The 21,956-nt window shown below is 47.6% G+C and overlaps 1 protein-coding gene across 1 annotated transcript; it reads right to left on the bottom strand.

The window, feature by feature from the left end:
• Window positions 1–772: 772 nt before the first annotated feature.
• On the bottom strand, window positions 773–21,679 carry LOC120033211 (FERM and PDZ domain-containing protein 4-like). The gene is made up of 15 exons (XM_038979495.1): window positions 21,555–21,679; window positions 18,713–18,876; window positions 14,607–14,709; window positions 13,645–13,690; window positions 13,415–13,519; window positions 9,833–9,940; window positions 9,472–9,603; window positions 7,824–7,943; window positions 7,300–7,436; window positions 6,893–7,019; window positions 6,574–6,663; window positions 6,147–6,329; window positions 5,540–5,675; window positions 4,380–5,423; window positions 773–4,113 (listed from the first exon to the last, which is right to left on the bottom strand). Exons 1-15 carry the CDS (start codon window positions 21,590–21,592, stop codon window positions 773–775), a joined length of 5,874 nt encoding a protein of 1,957 aa, XP_038835423.1. The 5' UTR covers window positions 21,593–21,679.
• Window positions 21,680–21,956: the final 277 nt, after the last annotated feature.

The raw sequence follows: 21,956 nt of genomic DNA, 5'->3' as shown, positions 1-21,956 counted from the left end.
AGGCACAGTCAACTTAGTGTATGTAAACTTCTGACCCACTGGAACTGTGATACAGTGAATTATAAGTGAAATAATCTGTCGGTAAATAATTGTTGGAAAAATTACTTGTGTCATGCACAAAGTAGATGTCCTAACTGACTTGCCAAAACTATAGTTTGTTAACAAGAAATTTGTGGAGTGGTTGAAAAACGAGTTAATGACACCAACCTAAGTGTATGTAAACTTCCGACTTCAACTGTAGATGTTGAAGGACACCACTGAGTCCAGAGAGGATCATATTAAAATGCATACAATGAAAGAACTTTAAAAAATGATTAAACATTACACACTGCCTGATCGACTTAAAAGCGCTTTAATAAGATACTTGCTTACATATTTTATGTCTTTTCATTATAATTTTATGCCCTCTGTATTTGTTTTAAAAAAACATGTCAAAATAATTTTGAAATTACACTAAGAAGTTTTAAATGCAGTGCAATTTCAGTGCTATGGTACATCAATCCTCTCCACATTGCAACCTATAACTGCATCGTCAATATCACATTAAAGAGTACATGTCTTCCCAATTACCTCTCAAAATGTCTTTAGTAATTTATATATTCATATAGTGTATCATATGTACTGTATGTACATTATATACATGGAAAATAAATTGTACACAGGAAGAAGGGTGTCTATAATAACATCAGTTCTTATTACAAAGGTCTGGACTTGTATGGCTTTGTATAATGTACATAACACTAAAAGACGGTGCCGCCGGCTGGGCGTCCTACTACTTGCTAAGCAGCGTTTTGAGGGAGCGGGTGAGTGCGTTGGCGATGGCTGACATGGTGCTGGAATGGCGGACCAGGGCATTGACGCTGTGGTCGCTGGGCGCTCCGATGGACGCCACCTCGGCTGCGCGCAGCAGGCAGATGTAGTTCATGACCAGCTCGTCCACCTTGGCCACCACCTCCCTCTGCTGTTGGGCGGCTGATGCCCCCAAGCCCCTCACCAGGCACATGCAGGCCTCAGACAGACAGCACAGCACCTGGAAACTGCAGGTGATGGCCAGCAGCATCTCCTCTGGGCTGCCGTGGGCCTGGGCCATCCTGCGACATGCTCTCCCCAGCTCTTTAGACTCGATGGATAGTAGCTGCTTGTATTGGGACAGGTCTGCTGTGATCTGTGGCACCTGGCCGCTGCGGTCCCCCCTGCCTACGCTTGAGCGCACTAGGGCGATGAGCTCGCTGGCGTCGCGGTGTACGTCCGAGAAGCCAACGGGGAAGACGTACATGCGGTCTTTGAGTGTGTTGATGCGCGACAGCCGGTCGCTGAAGCTCATGTTGGTCAGGACCTCGCTGTAGATCTGGTCGCCTGCTGCGTCCGTGGCCGGGCCGTAGATAGACGCTGCTTCCTCCATTTCCCCGCCACGGCAGCGCCTCGACCTCTCGCCCCTCTCGTCCCTCTCGCCCCCCTCTACCTCATCCTCCTCCGCCTGGCTCTTCCTCTTGAAGAAGCAGTAGCTGAAGGGACCGTGGCACCTCCAGGGGCTGCCCGAGTCCAGCTTCTGCGAGCCCTTCATGTGCTTGGTGTCCTTCTGCAAGGGGAACATCACTGAGGCCCTCCGGCTGTCTCTGCCCCCAGCCGACCAGCAGGTGGACGCTACCGAGCCCTGTGAGTAGCTCTTCGACAGCCTCTTCCTTGTCGGTCTCCTTTGTAGTTTGGGGTCAACTTGTCCTTGCTGCTGCTGGCACTTGGTTCTGCCTTTGTCAAAGAGCACCTCCACACTCCCGGAGCCCGCAGTTACATTACTGGTGCTCCGCCTGAGCTCCCTGCCCCGCTGCAGGCTGTTGGTGCTGGGCTCCCTGCTCAGGTGGAGGCTGTTGGTGCTGGGCTCCCTGCCCAGGTGGAGGCTGTTCATACTGGAGTCCCTGCCCCGCTGGAGGCTGTTCATATTGGGCTCGCACTGGTGGTGGAGGCTGGCTGTGACTGACTGGATGTGGTTTTGTCTGTATGTGACGGTGGACTCCTGCTTTGGCACAGTGGAGTTGTGGGTGCTCATGTTGGCTGGTAGGGGAGGTGGTGGAGGTGGTGGAGGAGGAGGAGGTGGAGCCGTGGCACAGGCTCTGGCCTGCTTAGTGAAAGCGGATGGGTGATCTCCTGCTTCCGCTCCCAGTGACGTCCCCAGCTGCTCTGTGCGAGCTACACTAGGGGCAGTAGAGAAACAGAGAGAATCGTTAAGAGCCTGTCGGACCGCATGCTTTGTCCTGCAGTCAGACCTGAGCCAGTCCTCTGGGCCACAGATGCTGGCACCGCTTTGGGACATCACACTCCGTGCTCTGGAGGGGGGCCTGTGGACATTGCCCCCACCCCCTCCATGGATGCTGTCCCTCAGGGACAGGAACCGCTCGACCTCAGGGTCAATGGCGCCCCTCTCTAACTCACTCTCAAGGCCCGAAAAGGAGCTCCTCCTCTCTGTGCCACTGGGCCTTACTTCAAGACTGTCAGCGGGTCTCTGAGCATGCAAGTCAGGATTGCTCTTCAATTTAGTGGGCAGCGTGGCGGAGTGATACGGTCGGGAGCCTTTGTCACCCCGTGAGGTGGCTGCATTGGGGTTCACTAGACTCGGGCTGAGGAAGGGTGAGGAGGATGAGGAGGGCATGCAGGGATAGCGGTGAATGGTGTTCCCTTTACTCCTAACCATCTCTATCAGTTGGGGATTACTGGTAATATATCTCCTAGTGTCCTTCCTGACTCCCCCTCCCAAGCCTGCACTGTGCAACCTGCCTCCCTGGTGCATCTGGCTCACTGTCAGGTAGTTAATGAGCTGCCTATAGGACTCATTCCCTTCCTTGGGGTTAGCACCCCTTACACAGGCTGTCTTGGCATGCAGATCATTTTGAAGGTTACTCCTTCTAGCTGTACTACCTGTGGTTTCTTTCATCTTGGCCGACCGGAGGGAACCCTCTCTGCTGGTGTCTGACCCAGGAGGGTGTATGTTGGGCAGCATCTTCCGCAGGAGTGTGGGGTCTGCTTGGGGGTGGAGGTCCCTGCCCCCAGGGATCTGTCCCAGGGTGCCGTGGGGAGCCTTGTCCTCGTAGGTGAAAACCCTGAGGGACGTGGAAGATTCGGAGAGTGGATGGTGGTTGCCGTCAGGGGCACAGAGGGGCGAATCCGTTGGGGTGCCACAGGCGCTGCTCCCCGTGCTGCAGCCCGCGTCCAGTGATGAGCACTGGGAGCCCTGCAGGGAGTTGTGGGCCTCGTTCTGAAGGGACGAGATCCGTTTGGCTAGGTGGTACTCACACAGCCGGGCAACCCCTTGCCTCACTTGCTGCAGCTGCTCCCCTGGGGCATCTCCCTGTCTACCGGGGGGGTCCCGGGGATTCTTGGTAGGGGAGGAGGGGAAGGGACCTGCCGCTCCCCCCAGGTACTCTTCCTCCTGGCCTCCCATCGCTCCAGTGTCCCCCCCTGCAGCCTCCCCAAGTTCCTCCTCAGGCTCTGTCTGCTCAGGGTGTGGGGGAGGGGGGCACGGCAGCCTGCGGTGACTCCTCGGCAGGCTGTTCACCGCCAGGTTCTCCGCTATGATGGAGATGGAATTCTCTGGTAGAGGAAGAGGCGGCCTTCTCTGCAACCTCTCGCAGAACGAGGTACGCTCCACATCCAGCTGGCTCCCCCTGTGGCCGTCTCTGGTACTGAACGTGTTGAACTTCCCGTTGGTGTCGGCCAACTTTTTTAGCCTTTTCCCTCCAACAACCACGGAGTTGGGTCGCTTGCTGAAGCCGGAAGAGAGGTTAGTCAGAGAATCAGTGGTTTCTGGATCCAGCTCTATGCCATCTGGATGGAGGGTCTGTTTAGGGAGCGTGGTGGACAACTGCGGCCCGCCGTCTCGATGGTGGGAGGGGCTGTGGGCTTTCTTTTGGGTGGCCACTCTGGGCGAGACAGGGAAGTCTGTCTTTTCCTCCGTCAGAGGCTGGTAGCCCTCGGAGGTGGCGATAAGGAGGCGCCTGTGGTTCTCGTTGATGAGTTTGTGGGCGGCGGCCTGCTCCATGGTCTCGGTCATCTCTGAGGAGTTGGTCTCGTTGCCTGAGTCAGAGGAAGACTCAGGACTGAAAGCTCGAGACATATGCACACCTATGTGAGCCAGAGAGAAGAAAAATATATAATTTGAGCTTCTTTCAACCTTATCTACATAAAAGTAATATAATTCTATTATATCACTTTAAACAAAGTTCAACATATAGTTTGAAGACATCCTAATTTGGGCCAGGTCTGATCACAAAGCACAACAGTGAACAATGAAAAACCAAAACTAGAGCGAGGCCATGACACTGTATGCACAACAGCTGTAAGCTGTAAACTATAAGTGATGTTGGCATAATTATGGTAGTACTAAAGACCTGGGTTACTGTTGGGCTGTGGTCGCTGTGGGCGTGGTGGGTGTGGCCTCTCCTCGGACACGGTCAGGGCTTCCAGTGCCTGCAGGGTTGTCACCATGGCATCCTCCAGCCTCCTTTCCCCGCCGCTCCCCTCGCCATGCGACCCCGTGGGGACAGCGTCGATCAGCGACACGGGCATGTCATCGTTGTCGGCAGTGGCCAAAGGGCGACCCTCGGGGCTCTCCTCATCAGAACTGTCTCTGAACCCCGGGGGCGGGGCGGCAATGGCGAGATTTAGCGAATGGAGGACGCCGTCAGTATCATCATCGTCGTCATCGCCCCCCTCGGGGGGAGGAAGTGAGGTCAGGTCGATGATGTCATCGCTGGAGCCCGAGAGGGTGAGGAACGTGGCTTTGCTTGCCACCGTCGTGCCGCCCCCTCCACCTCTGCCGCCATCCTCCCCCCCTCCCCCTCCGGTAGAGTCTTCCTCACAGCTGGCGTCGTCCTCATCCTCGGCGTCATCCGTGGTGTCTGCATAACAAAGGTCCCTTAGCAACGGTTCCTCCACCAGCTCCTCACCGATGTTGCTGTAGACCACATGCGAACTGCCGTCGGCGAACTGGAAGGGCACAGGCACCTGGGTCCTGAAGTCCCCTGTGTTGTTGATGTTGTGCAAGTAGGCTATGGGCCTGTTCTCGGGCACCTCGGGACTCTCATCCATCAGGCGCTCGTAGCCTAAGTTCTTGGGGTTCACAGTGTTGAAAGGGGGGTCTCCGAAGATGAAGGAGACCTTGGCGCTCCGGGGGGAGTCTTGGGGTTTGTTTCTGGCGGGGGGGAGAGGTGGGGGCTGGGGACTCCTCCGCCCCTCCGATGGCCTCTCGTTCTGCTGCAGGGTTAGGGTATGGTGTTGGGGCTCGGGGACGTAGGGAGAGATGTTGTTCTCTCTCCCTCCATTGTTAGAGAAGTCCATGTCATTGCTGTAACGCTCGTCCTGGCCGGCAGCATTGGGGTTCTCACAGTTGCCTAACGAAGTGCTGTACGGCCACTCCAGAAGATTGTCCTGATCTGTTGTTTAATAGAAGAACTCACTTCAACAATTTGACAAAATACTGGATATAATAGACATGTATACAGAAGCGCACACACGCACACACACACCGCATAGTACTAGGTTAACGAACCCATTTCTTCAGCAATGCTGTTGCAGTGGGCCATGTTGAAGATAGATCTCCTAGAGTCCACTAGGAGTCGATAGTACCCTGCTGTCAGACACGCCAGGTTCATGGCATCACTAGACTCCATTATCAACGTGATGGGCTTCAGATCAAACATAAAGAAAGAAAAACATTACAGAACACAAGGATGTGGTCTTGCAAGAATAGCATTTATGTACAAACTGTTTTTTCTACTTATTAGCAAGCTAATATTGACCAGGGCATGATGCCTTAGGGTATCTGTAGATTTTTAGGGAAAGGGGATACCTAGTCAGTTGCGCAACTAATATGCATTCAACCAAAATGTTTATTCCGTATTTAACCCAACCCCCTTGAATCAGAGAGGTTTGGGGGGCTGCCTTAATCGACGTCATCGGCGACCAGTTGTTGTTGGGGGTTAACTGCCTTGCTCAAAGGCAGAACAGCAGATTTTCCCACCTTGCCGGCTCAGGATTTGAATGAGCGACCTTTCGGTTACTGGTCCAATGCGCTTAACTGCTAGTCTATCTGCCGTCCAAGCCTCAAGCCACTCACTTAACTGTGTCAACTCGACACCTCAGGCACCACTCCTTACCCTGACATCCATGACGTGTAGCTCCACGCGGACGTTGATATCATCCTCTGTGAGGATCTCAATGCGGTTCACGTGGCTGAAGTCTGCCAGCAGGGCCATCAGGTTGGTCTTGGTGTTGATCACGTGACTGATGCCGTACCTGGGCCCCACTAGCAAGGTCACCTCTGTCTGCTTCTCCCCTTGCTGTGAGGGTGTATGTTGGGGGTGAGGGTGTGTGTGTATGTGTGTGTGTTGGGGTTGAATAGGGGTGTGTATGTGTATGTGTGTTGGGGTTGAATAGGGGTGTGTATGTGTATGTGTGTGTGAGAGAGAGTGTGTAAAACAGAGAAGGCAGGATATGGATTTGGAACAATATCTACAGGGATACGGATTGTTTTTCTATTTGACAAATGACTGAAATAGGGAAAGCTACAACTAGTGGTCTTACCAAAAGTATGGATTTGAACACTCTCCCTCCATACAACCTCAGGTCACTGAGATACTTCAAGTAGTGCACCTTTGCCTGCAACGCAGTCAACTGCAGGGGGAAAAAAGCCAGAGGAAAATATCTTGGGGTTAACAAAAATACACTAACTGTTTATAGGTTTGACTGTATCTCTGTCTCAAATACACAACTGACATCATCATTGACGATGAAGGGAAAAAAAGAAAGCAAACAGACAGCTACACTCCTCTAGAGGGCAGCTCTGCTAAGCATACGAGAGAGAGAGAGAGAGAGAGATGCGACGATGGAATCCGTACTGTACCTTTTTTCCTGGAGGCACTAGGTTCTGATTGGTTTTGAGGATGTGCGTCAGTGCTTTCTTGATGTTCTTCTCCTTCATGCTGGTCATCACTGCTGGTGGGATGAAAAGGGCCAGACCCCACTCCTTCCTGGATATTAAGAAGGCATTTGATATTCAAGGGCATGGAAATAATGCAAATTAGTGTTCACCTAGTTCACCTAATGGTTAGAGCATTGGACTAGTAACCGAAAGGTTGCAAGATCGAATCCCCCTCCCTGACAAGGTAAAAATCAGTCGTTCTGCCCCTGAACAAGGCAGTTAACCCACTGTTCCTAGGCCGTCATTGAAAATAAGAATTTGTTCTTTAACTGACTTGCCTAGTTAAATAAAGGTAAAATAAAAAAATAACAGTAAGGAGCTGAACTTACTGGATGTATTTGAGCGAGACCTTCTGCGTCTGCCTGGTCGTCATAGTGAGGACGTACATCTGCAGAGCGGCCAATCGGAGCGCGGCGTCGTACTTCAGCTCCGAGCCAAAGCGCTCCAGAACCACATCGTTACAGCTCTACAGAAGACCAGGAGGGACAGTTAGAACCAGTGGACTCATATCCATTCAAAATAGATGCATTTTGTTATATTTACGAGTTGAGGAAGGACAAGCTAGAAACCGGCATTGTTGTCAGTAACATAGAAGCAATATTGCTTTGAATAATCAATCCCAAGAGAACAGAAAATATTATGAAGTTCTGAATGAGCCTAAAACCTTGGACAACCAACCAATTTTGGATGGGAACCTTGAACTTGATATGCATGTACAGAAAATTGATCAAAAGGCCATTATTGACAAGCTAAAGTCTCAATGCTTGTTAGACAAGTTCACCTGAGAATACAGGAGTGCGGTCTTGTGTTATGCTCCACTATGATTGGGCCAGGTCTCCTGTGGTGCGCTCACCTGAACGTAGAGGTATTCAAATGCCACGGCATCCCGTCTGAGCAGATCCACAGGGTCCTTGGGGACAAAGCTGATTCTGAAGAAACATTTCATCTTATCAGACCCCGGCCTCTGTGTCACCTGAAACGAAAAAGAGGACGAGAGGATGTGAGAAAGGAGGGGGAGGAATTGAGAAAGTGTTAAAGAAAAAATATTAAAGTGTTTTACTGCACTGTAAATGTATACTGATGTGAAAGAGAGACACATAAAAACTGAAAACATTAAACGCAAGATCCGTCAAGGTGCTAGGTCAAACTTCATAAAATGGTCAGGTAAATTCATTCCCGAGGACATAATGAGATGGTAAGGTCAGTGCTAAGGACAGGGTGAGTCATTGTTGCAAATACAAGTCAGGCAAATTTACATCCATTGGACAGGTTCTTGGCCTCTGTCAAGGGACAGGAATTCATTAAGACACGCAGAGGGAGATACAGTATACTGTAAGTGCTACACTGGTCAGTAGTTTGCCCTCGTTCCCTATTTCCTTCACAGGTACACTCTTAGAAAAAAAGGGTTTCAAAAGGGTGCTCCGGCTGGCCCCATTAGAAAACCCATTTTGGTTCCAGGTAGAACCGTTTTAAGTTCTTCGTAGACAGCGCCTTTTTTTTCTAAGAGTAACGTCTTGAGCATTGAGCTTACAGATTTCAGCCCCTTACAAGAATCATAACAAAACCTATTACATAACTCTTTTCATCCTTGAAAAGAATAATACTTTGTTATTCGTCAGTTGTTCCCATTATTGCTTACCATCACAGGGCTGTCTATGCAGGATGATGGTGATGCATATTAAAAGAATCCTCACTATGATCGCAGTACACTTTCATTAAAACATTGAAAGCAGAGGCGCCCTACTGTGCCGGACTTGATAAATCATGCTGTGTTCTTGAGTCGCTCTATGAATACTGAGCAGGAAGTGTTTGTGTATGTCCCAAATGGCACCCTATTCCCTAGTGCACTACATTTGTCCAGCGCTCTATGGGACGCTCTATGGGCCCTGGTCAAAAGTAGTGACCTATAAAAGGGAATAGGGTGCCATTTGCGATGTGTACTTTGCCTGTTTCAGCTCGAAGCTTGAAGTGTGATTGTGGGGTAGTGCTGGAATAGAATTGCCTCTTATCTATAGGCTACTAAGTGAAGAGGCTGAGGTGGGAGTGCGTTTAGGAAGCAGAATGGGATCACTAGGGTGACTCTGGGCTAGCAACAGATGAATGACTTTCATTCTCTCTTCTCTCTGGGACGTTGATAACCTGGACCTGTAGCTATAGATACTGAGACCGATTCTCCTGGTATGGGCTAGGGGTGTCTAGTTCAGTTACATATATGATTATCTGTCTTCCGCTCTTTTTCAAACTATTAGGACTTATGGCAGAAAGCAGAAGCTCCATTTGCTTCTTGTTAGATGAAATGCATAAGTGTACACTGCAAAGCACTAGTAAAAAGGGCTTTATAAATTGATTGGTTGATTGAGTCATTGATTGATCTCTGTCATGAATTGCCCTCTTGGCCAGGTATACCTTACATAAGAGGTCGCTTGACCTCAATGGGACTTCATGGATAAGTAAAGGTCAAACCAATGACTTAGCGTTAGCATGCCTACAGTAATTCCTACCTGAGTTAGCATCTCCTGTTCATGCAACAGTAGCAGCTTGCTGCCCGATCCCTCCGTCCGCTGTTCCAGCATCAGGGAGAAGTGCTCAATGCACTTGATGGACAGCTTCTCTTGTAGGGTCATGATAACATCCTATCACACCATAACCAAAGGTCAATTTCAATGTCCTAATACCAAATGATACATGTTTTATTTGTATTCTCGTTTTCTGCCCCTGTGTAGGTACGATGGTTAGAATGCAATTTGCATTTCAAGTCAAGGTTGAGTCCACACGCCGTATTCCATTAATTTCCTCCCATTTCACCACAGTAATTATGGAAACAGTACCACTCCAACCCCCTCCACAAAGTGTCACACACACCTTGATGGATGTGCTGCAGTCGAACCGGAACGACTTGGTCTGCCCGTTCTCCAGGTACACCTTCAGAACGTTCTGCATGAAGAGGAGAGAGTTGTCCTTCACTGTGTTCTGGGTGGAAAGGAGACACAGAAGAATGACATACAAGACACACAGTAGCCAACATGGAGAACAGAGTTGTTCTTCACTGCGTTCTAGGTGGAAGCAGGACTTACAAAGGAATTACCTGATATTGCTTGCTAGCATTGTTGAACTGTCTGGATGTAATCAGTTAAACAAGTGTATACCAACACAGAAAGTATTCAGACCCCTTGACTTTTTCCACATTTTGTTACAGCCTTATTCTAAAATGTATTCAATTGTTTTCCCCCCCCTCATCCAGCTACACACAATACACCATAATGACAAAGCAAAAACGGTAAAAATAATTTGAACGGAAATATCACATTTACATAAGTATTCAGACCCTTTACTCTGTACTTTGTTGAAGCACCTTTGGCAGTGATTACAGCCTCAACTCTTCTTGGGTATGATGCTACAAGCTACAGGCACACCTGTATTTGGGGAGTTCTTCTCTGCAGATCCTCTCAAGCTCTGTCAGGTTGGATGGGGAGCATCGCTGCACAGCCATTTTCAATTCTCTCCAGAGATGTTCGATCGGGCTCAAGTCGGGGCTCTGGCTGGGCCACTCAAGGATATTCAGAGACTTGTCCCGAAGCCACTCCTGGCTATGTGCTTAGAGTCGTTGCTATGTCTTGGCTATGTGCTTAGAGTCGTTGTCCTGTTGGAAGATGAACCTTTGCCCCTGTCTGAGGTCTTGAGCTCTCTGGAGCATGTTTTCATCAAGGATCTCTCTCTGTACTTTGCTCCGTTCATCTTTCCCTCGATCCTGACTAGTCTCCCAGTCCCTGCAGCTGAAAAAAATCCCCAAAGCATGATGCTGCCACAAGCACACTTCACCGCAGGGATGGTGCCTGGTTTCCTCCAGATGTGACACTTGGCATTCAGGCCAAATAATTAAATCTTGGTTTCATCAGACCAGAGAATCTTGTTTCTCATGGTCTGAGACTCTTTAGGTGCCTTTTGGCAAACTCCAACCAGGCTGTCATGTGCCTTTTACTGAGATGTGGCTTCCATCTGGCCACTCTACCATAAAGGCCTGAGTGGTGGAGTGTTGCAGAGATAGTTGTCCTTGTGGAAGGTTCCCCCTTCTCCACAGAGGAACCCTATTGCTCAGTTTGGCCGGGCAGCCAGCTCTAGGAACAGCGTTGGCAGTTCCAAACTTATTCCATTCATGAATGATGGAGGCCACTGTGTTCTTGGGGACCTTCAATGCTGCAGAAATGTTTTGGTACCTTTCCCCAGATCTGTTCCTCGACACAATCCTGTCTCGGAGCTCTGCGGACAATTCCTTCGACCTCATGGCTTGGTTTTTGCTCAGACATGCACTGTCAACTGTGGAACCTTATATAGACAGGTGTGTGCCTTTCCAAATCATGTCCAGTCAATTGAATTTACCACAGGTGGACTCCAATCAAGTTGTAGAAACATCTCAAGGATGATCAATGGAAACAGGATGCACATGAGCTCAATTTCGAGTCTCATAGCAAAGGTTCTGAATACTTATGTAAATAAAGTATATCTGTTTTTTATGTTTAATAAATGTGCAAAAAATTCAACCACAAAAAAACATTTTTTGTATGAGGTATTGGGTGTAGATTGATAAAGAAAACTTTTTGTTTAATCAATTTTAGAATAAGGCTGTAACGTAACAAAATGTGGAAAAAGTCAAGGGGTGTGAATAGCAATATCCATACTAGCACACCATTTAGAACGCATCCCCAATACATCGTTTCATTTGAAGTGATATGCTGGTGTGGATATTCGAATAGAGCCTTATTTATTAAAAAAAATACAAAGTAGATACAATTCATGTGAACCAAATATACAGTTGAAGTCAGAAGTTTACATACACCTTAGCCAAATACATTTAAACTCAGTTTCACAATTCCTGACATTTAATCCTAGTAAAAATTCTCTGTCTTAGGTCAGTTAGGATCAACACTTTATTTTAAAAATGTGAAATGTCAGAATAATAGCAGAGAGAATTATTTATTTCAGCTTTATTTCTTTCATCACATTCCCAGTGGGTCAGAAGTTTACATACACTCAGTTAGTATTTGCTAGCATTGCCTTAAATTGTTTAACTTGGGTCAAACGTTTTGGGTAGCCTTCCACAAGCTTCCCACAATAAGCTGGTGAAACCGAGTCAGGTTTGTAGGCCTCCTTCCTCGCACACGCCTTTTCAGTTCTGCCCACAATATTTCTATGGGATTGAGGTCAGGGCTTTGTGATGGCCACTCCAATACCTTGACTTTGTTGTCCTTAAGCCATTTTGCCACAGCTTTGGAAGTATGCTTGGGGACATTGTTCATTTGGAAGACCCATTTGCGACCATGCTTTAACTTCCTGACTGATGTCTTGAGATGTTGCTTCAATATATCCACATAATTTCCTTTCCTCATGATGCCATCTATTTTGTGAAGTGCACCAGTCCCTCCTGCAGCAAAGCAGTTGGGATGGTGTTCTTCGGCTTGCAAGCATCCCCCTTTTTCCTCCAAACATAACGATGGTCATTACGGCCATTACATTTTTGTTTCATCAGACCAGAGGACATTTCTCCAAAAAGTACGATCTTTGTCCCCATGTGCAGTTGCAAACGTATTCTGGCTTTTTTATGGTTGTTTTGGAGCAGTGGCTTCTTCCTTGCTGAGCGGCCTTTCAGGTTATGTCAATATAGGACTCGTTTTACTGTGGATATAGATACTTTTGTACCTGTTTCCTCCAGCATCTTCACAAGGTCCCTTGTTGTTGTTCTGGGATTGATTTGCACCAAAGTACGTTCATCTCTAGGAGACAGAACGCGTCTCCTTCCTGAGCGGTATGATGGCTGCGTGGTCCCATGGTATTTATACTTGCAAACTATTTTTTGTACAGATGAACGTGGTACCTTCAGGCATTTGGAAATTGCTCCCAAGGATGAACCAGACTTGTGGAGGTCTACAATTTTTTTCTGAGGTCTTGGCTGATTTCTTTTGATTTTCGCATGATGTCAAGCAAAAAGGCACTGAGTTCGAAGGTAAGCCTTGAAATATATCCCCAGGTACACTACCAATTGACTCAAATGATGTCAACTAGCCTATCAGAAGCTTCTAAAGCCATGACATAATTTTCGGAAAATTTCCAAGCTGTTTAAAGGCACAGTCAACTTAGTGTATGTAAACGTCTGACCCACTGGAATTGTGATACAGTGAATTATAAGTGAAATAATCTGTCTGTGAACAATTGTTGGAAAAATTACTTGTGTCATACAGGAAGTAGATGTCCTAACCGACTTGCCAAAACAATAGTTTGTTAACAAGAAATTTGTGGAGTGGTCGAAAAACTAGTTTTAATGACTCCAACCTAAGTGTATGTAAACTTCCGGATTCAACTGTACACAAATCACTTTTGTCAGTTCAGTTGGTGGTCAAAGGTCAAATGGATAAATTCAACGGTCAACCATGTGACAGGAGGAGAACTTACCGGAACCTGACCGTTAATGATGACCTCTTCTGCGAAGCGCACTTTGACCGGATTGGACTTGAGCTTGGCTTTTTTGGCTGCACTGATGAACGCTGATTTGGGCGACTGAGAACAGAGAGATTTAGCATGGAGGTCAGAATGAAACCAATCCCTGTGTCGGGTGTGCAGCAATCATACATCCTGTTATTACAAACAACATAGCCAACAGTTCAAAAAATAATGATACTCACAGGGTACGGCTGGACAACAGTCAACATAATGGACTCCTTACAGTTTCTGGAGGGAGAAAAGCACATTTAATTGACTGATAGTTACAGTGAATGACTTCAATTTAATGGCAACGTAAACAGGAAATCAATGATTTCCAATCCAATGTAATGAACTAAGGGACACGCCTGCGCACACAGGCACAGACGCGCACACACGCACGCATGCACACATGCTTGGAGGCACACACACGCATGGACATACATACACACATGCGCGCAGACACATACACACACCATATTCTGGTATCTGGGGGGGGATGAGATGTTATTAAAAATGTTCACGTCTCCACAAACAAACAGGCAAGAACACAGCCTCACTTCAGACGCTGACATTTATCAATTTCTAATTAAATGTCATGTCTGCTACGTTAGAAAGTATAAATACCCAAGCTTTTGGCTGCGTTTTGTTCAGTAATAATTGGCTCTGAATATGTGAGAGATGCCCAATCAAGTAATGCAGTCACGAAAATGCAATGTTCACTTTTCAGAGTTGAATACATAAACGACCGAAGGCAGACGCTAGCTCAACAACATTCTGTCCCTTTGAGAAAGTCTGATCATCCCTCAGTAATACAACAACTGTCAGTCGTGTTTACACTCTACACATTTCTGAGAGCATAATCACAAAATAAAAACTACAACGTGAAGGACAGGACACAAGATGTTCCCCCCTAAGGGCATGGTTTGGATGTGTCCTGGAAATTACAGCCATCAAATCACCAAATACTTTGTAACGTCTCTACTTTGGTAAGGTGACAGAAATAATGGTTTATGAAATTCTTTTCTCAAAAGGAAAAAAGTGCCTGTAAAGTCTGGCGCCTGAAGGGCCATGGGAAATAACAGCTGTTGGCACAACTGGACATAGTTACCCATGCTGAATACCCTAGATAAACAGAGACAATAAGTCAGACAGACAGGGTTACCTGACGAGGTCGATGACTCGTTCCCTGGGCGCTGAGCTGACTGCCTCATCGTTGATCATGATGATCTCATCTCCTGGGATCAGCTTTCCCTCCGAGGGACCTCCTGCAAACACACACACACGCACATGAATGCACAGGCACACACACACATGCACACAGGTTGTCAGGGATTTGTACATACACTTGTCGTAAACAATGCTGATGCACTGAGACGTTTAGGCTCCGTGTTCACGTTATCTTCGGTTCAAATCTGGTTTCAAACATCAGCCCTACCCGCTAACACCAAAGAAAAATGAACTCATTACATTTTTCTCAAAAACTCAGGTTCACTCAATTCCCAGGTGTGACACAGTCTCTCTGCGTCCCACTCTCTCCTGTGGAGATTACGAGCTTCTCAGCCGGCGCTGGCAATTGAATCTCTCTGCTTGTGTTGTAGAGGCACAAGACAGATGAAGATGGGCCTTTGTTCCTGATGCCTGCACCGATTCTGAAAGCGCTAATTATTTTCCAACAAGAAAGCCTGTTTCCCGTGATAGTGAAGTTCTGAATAAACGGATTGATGGATGACACTGGCTGAGGAGAGGAGACGTCGGGAGAGTGTAGGGGGCTTCAGAAACTCTCCCAACATCTGAATAGAATAGAGAGACGCTGAGAGAGAGTCCCTCTGCCTTACTTAGTCATAGAATGACAACTGTTTTGTGGTCTCAGTCTGTAGTCACACTAAGCTCCGGATGAGCAACGCTCATAACATCGACTGATAATGTTTAATGTGTCCAAGTCTTTCAGTAGATTATTGGGATAAAATGAAAACATGGAATACCTAAATGATCGATTGTCCAACATCCTTCATGTAACCCATCAGTGATTGGTGTTACTCACCGACTAATAATCACTGTACCTCACTAAAATTGTCATATGAGAACAAACTATAATTTGATTGGTGTCACTGCATGTCCAATTGCATTGTGCCATTGTAATTATCACACTAGTTGACAGGAAAAGCCACCACTACAGCACTGTGTTTCAGTGAGCTCATATACAACATAGTGGAGATTCAGTTCAAGAGGTAATTGTTCTGTCAAGAATTCATAATTGCTTAGAGGCTGCTATAGGCAAGATACAATCCATGGCAGTGGCTGCCTCATGCATCTATTTAGTCAGGCAGATAGGTGAAATAAAAAATAAAAAATAAAATCTTTATTTAACCAGGTAGGCCAGTTGAGAACAAGTTCTCATTTACAACTGCGACCTGGCCAAGATAAAGCAAAGCAGTGCGACACAAACAGCAACACAGAGTTACACATGGAATAAACAAACGTACAGTCAATAACACAATAGAAAAAGTCTATATACAGTGTGTGCAAATGGCGTAAGGAGGTAAGACAATAAATAGGCCATAGCAGCGAAGTAATTACAAGTTAGGAAATTAACACTGGAGTGATAGATGTGTAGATGATGATGTGCAAGTAGAAATACTGGTGTGCAAAAGAGCAAAAAAGTAAATAAAAACAATATGGGGATGAGGTAGGTAGTTGGATGGGCTATTTACAGATGGGCTGTGTACAGCTGCAGCGATCGGTAAGCTGCTCAGATAGCTGATGCTTAAAGTTAGTGAGGGAGATATAAGTCTCCAACTTCACGATTTTTGCAATTCGTTACAGTCATTGGCAGCAGAGAACTGGAAGGAAAGGCGGCCAAAGGAGGTGTTGGCTTTGGGGATGACCAGTGAAATATACCTGCTGGAGCGCGTGCTATGGGTGGGTGTTGTTATGGTGACCAGTGAGCTGAGATAAGGCGGAGCTTTACCTAGCAAAGACTTATAGATGACCTGGAGCCAGTGGGTCTGGCGATGAATATGTAGTGAGGGCCAGCCGACGAGAGCATACAGGTCGCAGTGGTGGGTAGTATATGGGGCTTTGGTGACAAAACGGATGGCACTGTGATAGATTGCATCCAGTTTGCTGAGTAGAGTGTTGGAGGCTATTTTGTAAATGACATCCCCGAAGTCGAGGATCGGTAGGATAGTCAGTTTTACGAGGGTATGTTTGGCAGCATGAGTGAAGGAGGCTTTGTTGCGAAATAGGAAGCCGATTCTAGATTTAATTTTGGATCTGAAATGTTTAATATGAGTCTGGAAGGAGAGTTTAGAGTCTAGCCAGACACCTAGGTATTTGTAGTTGTCCACATATTCTAAGTCAGAACCGTCCAGAGTAGTGATGCTAGTCGGGCGGGTGCAGGCAGCGATCGGTTGAAAAGCATGCAATTAGTTTTACTTGCGTTTATGAGCAGTTGGAGGCCACGGAAGGAGTGTTGTATGGCATTGCAGCTCGTTTGGAGGTTTGTTAACACAGTGTCCAAAGAAGCGCCAGATGTATACAGAATTGTGTCGTCTGCGTAGAGGTGGATCAAGGAATCACCCGCAGCAAGAGAGACATCGTTGATAAATACAGAGAAAAGAGTCGGCCCGAGAATTGAACCCTGTGGCACCCCGATAGAGACTGCCAGAGGTCCGGACAACAGGCCCTCCGATTTGACACACTGAACTCTATCTGAGAAGTAGTTGGTGAACCAGGCAAGGCAGTCATTTGAGAAACGAAGGCTGTTGAGTCTGCCAATAAGAATACGGTGATTGACAGAGTCGAAAGCCTTGGCCAGGTCGATGAAGACGGCTGCACAGTACTGTCTTTTATTGATGGCGGTTATGATATCATTTAGTACCTTGAGCGTGGTTGAGGTGCACCAGTGACCAGCTCGGAAACCGGATTGCACAGCGGAGACGGTACGGTGGGATTCGAAATGGTCAGTGATCTGTTTGTTAACTTGGCTTTCGAAGACTTTAGAAAGACAGGGCAAGATGATATAGGTCTGTAACAGTTTGGGTCTAGAGTGTCACCCCCTTTGAAGAGGGGGATGACCGCGGCAGCTTTCCAATCTTTAGGAATCTCGGACGATACGAAAGAGAGGTTGAACAGACTGGTAATAAGGGTTGCAACAATGGCGGCGAATAGTTTTAGAAAGAGGGGTTCCAGATTGTCTAGCCCAGCTGATTTGTACGGGTCCAGGTTTTGCAGCTCTTTCAGAACATCTGCTATCTGGATTTGGGTGAAGGAGAAGCTGGGGAGGCTTGGGCAAGTAGCTGCGGGGGTGCGGCGCTGTTGGCCGGGGTTGGGGTAGCCAGGAGGAAAGCATGGCCAGCCGTAAAGAAATGCTTATTGAAATTCTCGATTATCGTGGCTTTATCGGTGGTGACAGTGTTTCCTAGCCTCAGTGCACTGGGCAGCTGGGAGGAGGTGCTCTTATTCTCCATGGACTTTACAGTGTCCCAAAACTTTTTGGAGTTAGTGCTACAGGATGCACATTTCTGTTTGAAAAAGCTAGCCTTTGCTTTCCATAACTGACTGTGTGTATTGGTTCCTGACTTCCCTGAAAAGTTGCATATCGCGGGGACTATTCAATGCGCGGGGACTAGATAGATGACATCACACCAGGGCCAGAAGTCTCATTAGAATTAACACGACCCTCATATTCCTTAATAATACTCGATCATGACAATTGTGGTTATTGAATTGTATTGTTGATCAAACAGCGATTATTAATATTCCCCCTAGGCTGATAGAGACGTGACATGTGCTTGGAGCCAAGGACCACTGCTAACAAAGTGCTGAGCGTGAAAAGCCCTATGGCATCAATGTCATACTACAAACATGTGACAACGATTGAACTGCTGTTATTAACCAAAAAAAATACAGACAATGTTACCGACACTTGAAAGGTCGATGGGTAAGCCAGAATTAACCCAAGGATGTGAAGGTATCCATAGCACATACACTAGAATGTAATTTGCATTGACTAAAATATATTTGAACACTTTGTACCAATATCATGTTCAGTAGATTTCTAAACTTCATGTAGGGACATATCTGGATATGATCCCATGAAACAGCTATGGCCCTGTTCTGATGTGAGTGTCATGTATATTGATATGGCTTTAAATTAGAGATCTTCAGGTGAGATCGGTCAGTGATCATTATGGGAGATGTAGGCGGAGGGACATACCAGGAGGGGTCATGGGAGATGTAGGCAATTGGTGGGACGTTGATACATACCAGGCGTGACGGAGCGGACCACCACCGGTTTCTCGCTCCCGGCCACGAAGCCGAACCCCAGGACGGGGTCCCGTCTCATCTCCACTAGCCGGGGGTCAGGGGGCACCAGCTGCACCCCATCCAGACGGTGCACCTCCTCCAGGGAGCTGCTCTGGGACACGTGGCTGAGAGGAAACAGGAACAGGCAACGCATCAGAGACAGACTCAATAAGGCAGCTTCTCAGTCCAAACTGATCCAACAGGAGACGAAGGACACAGGACTCTCCTGACTAGAACAGTGTTTTCCCTACTATTGGGAAGGCCTCACGCCAAACTCTTTTGTTCCCTGCCTAAAAAAAATTGGCTTCAGTCCCAAAACTGAGAGGAACCGGCGAGAGGGTAGTGGGATCAGTTTGGAATTGGGCCCCAGAATATTTCTGTTATTATCTCCAGTAAAATGTTTGATTTATTTTACCTTTATTTATAAGTCATTCATTCATAAAAACAATCAGCAGTCTGGCACCCTGCATCTGGGTGGGGTCAGCAGTCTGGCACCCTGTATCTGGGTGGGGTCAGCAGTCTGGCACCCTGTATCTGGGTGGGGTCAGCAGTCTGGCACCCTGTATCTGGGTGGGGTCAGCAGTCTGGCACCCTGTATCTGGGTGGGGTCAGCAGTCTGGCACCCTACATCTGGGTGGGGTCAGCAGTCTGGCACCCTGCATCTGGGTGGGGTCAGCAGTCTGGCACCCTGTATCTGGGTGGGGTCAGCAGTCTGGCACCCTGTATCTGGGTGGGGTCAGCAGTCTGGCACCCTGCATCGGGTGGGGTCAGCAGTCTGGCACCCTGCATCGGGTGGGGTCAGCAGTCTGGCACCCTGCATCGGGTGGGGTCAGCAGTCTGGCACCCTGCATCTGGGTGGGTTCAGCAGTCTGGCACCCTGCATCGGGTGGGGTCAGCAGTCTGGCACCCTGTATCTGGGTGGGGTCAGCAGTCTACAAATAGACACTTCCCACTTAGATAACTCGCACATCTAATTTACACTGTGCTACATAACACTCCTAAACCATCTGACACACTTTCTCACGCACGCACGCACGCACGCACACACGCACGCACACACGCACAATGGGTCAAAGGTTGACGTTCACTGTCTGGCATTAGTGATGTGATTGGGTGTGGCATCCTACATTTGTGCTTCTGATGTACCCACTGCACCATATCCACAGTCCACATCCTCCATGTTCATGGTTTTTTGCCCTCTCTTTACCTATTCCAATTGGTTCTGTCCATCCCGCTTCTAAACTAATGTCTATTGGTTCTGTGATAATATGAAGTATCTCTGGGTTATATAATCCATTCCCTCTGTTGGCGTCTCCATTCTCTTTCTGTTCAGGTCCATTTTCTCAGGGCTAGTTTCAATACAGCTTCACTACTTTACTGTGGCTCTCCCTCTCCTAAATCTGTATTCTGTTGAATCGTGTTCAGTCCCGTACCCTAGGTGAGCTACACGCAGGCATATCGATCATGGTTTCATCTCCAAGAGCTGGGCAAATGGTCAGAGTTCAGAGTTCACTGGCATCTGTGCCATGGAAGGTCAAAAGCTGATGTTGCAGCGGATCCACACAGACCGGGACCAGGTCATCCATACATGGGTATACCAAGGGCACAGTAAACACCAGAATGTCTAATATTCCCTGGATATCAAAGGATAATATCAATAGTGTGGACTGTCTGGGATTCAGGATTCAGTGTACTATCATTATCCCAAGCGCACAGCGAGGGTGATGTATTTGAAATCCACTCCTTTATGCCCAATAGGGAGACCCATCTATTACACTCAGGCCAAATCAGAGCAATATATCGCCACAAAGCCAGATATATTGCCCTGAGACCAGCCATATATTATCCTCCTAATAGCTGTCTCACACCTCCGATGGTACGGCTCGCACATACACGCCCACGTGCACACACACACGTAGGCAGGCAAGCACGTACACTCCCCTTCGCCATGAAGGAGAACAGCAACATTTACTAAACCTGTAACAGTAGGTTGTGCTAGGTTAGGTTAGGAGAACAATCTCGTCGGTTTACCTGTCCTCATCCATTTATTTCTCACGCCTAGAAATCCAATTGTCACGCTCCCTTATCTGCACTCCGGTGTCATCTCTGTGAACGTCACCCCATTCTCACTGGGATCAAATAAGCCTCCATGCTAGTGACACGTCTAGAGATAGGAGACAGCACCCTTTCCTTGTTCAGAGCTCCTGCGTCACTCAGGGGAGAAAAGGTGTGTTTTATGTATCCACAGTATTCCGAAAGAATTCAAGACACTGAGGCAGTTTACGTCAGACAGGGATGAAGGGATGGAGGTGTGGGGAGGGTGGAATCAGTATTCCATTGGCATACTGTTGATTCAGGACACGGGAGAACATGACGTGTCTGGAATTTCCAGACAAAATTGGAACGACGGACCTTTTAAAAAAACACGACACTAGTCCTCATAATCCTTAGGAATCTCCATTACAGCGCAGGCGTTCACTAGCACCTGTCATAACTGACATTTTGAGTAATCACACTATGAAGCATGTGGGGGAAATTTGATCAGAGGTTCATTTCAAGTATATGTCAGGACCGTTAATGTAGGTGATCACACACACACTCACTAATTAAATTGTAAGGCACACTCACTGAGCAACAGTGTGTCACGTGTTATAATGCTACAACAAGTGAATTGAATGGTAATAGCTGAGTGAGGTGGACTTGAATTAGGTCTAGAATGATTTGCAACTGTTGGGGCGGAGGGGATGTGGTTTGGGCCTGGACACTGTTGTTGTACACCCCTCTGGGGAAGGATGGTACTTACTTGCTGAAGTAGTCTCGGCCGTCCCTGGAAGAGCACATGTCCCAGCCATAGGGGGTTCCCGGCAAGGAGCCCCAGGATCCAGAGGGGGGAGGCCAGCCCGATGATTTGGTCTTGTGGCTGAAGCAGAGCAAAATGAGGTGTAAGGATGATCGCATGGACGTCTTAATAATATGTGATGTTGCTGTAAGGAGCACCTTTCTCAGAGCCTACCCACTACTGGACCACGGGACATTATTTTTCCTAGTCCCTCGAGCTGGATATCTACATAGCTTAACATAATTGGCTGCTACGGTCATTACATAGCCGCTGTAGCCAAGTCATGCCGTGAAATTGTGTTAGGAGTGTGAAGGCATGAGACGGTCAGAGAACCCCGAGACCACCGTCGGACGGCTCACCGTAAAT

The sequence above is a fragment of the Salvelinus namaycush genome, chromosome 40 (assembly GCF_016432855.1).
Source record: "Salvelinus namaycush isolate Seneca chromosome 40, SaNama_1.0, whole genome shotgun sequence".
In the NCBI taxonomy this organism is placed as follows: domain Eukaryota; kingdom Metazoa; phylum Chordata; class Actinopteri; order Salmoniformes; family Salmonidae; genus Salvelinus; species Salvelinus namaycush.
This window is presented reverse-complemented; position numbering and strand designations above follow the sequence as displayed.

What these genes read in the sequence shown, in the direction of transcription:
- LOC120033211 (XM_038979495.1), bottom strand. Translation starts at nt 21,592, where the DNA reads ATGTGCTCTTCCAGGGACGGCCGAGACTACTTCAGCAA. An exon ending in AACAGGAGATGCTAACTCAG is followed by an intron (nt 7,944 to 9,471) that starts GTAGGAATTACT and finishes TTTTCGTTTCAG; the next exon opens with GTGACACAGAGGCCGGGGTC. An exon ending in CAGCATTGCTGAAGAAATGG is followed by an intron (nt 5,424 to 5,539) that starts GTTCGTTAACCT and finishes ATTAAACAACAG; the next exon opens with ATCAGGACAATCTTCTGGAG.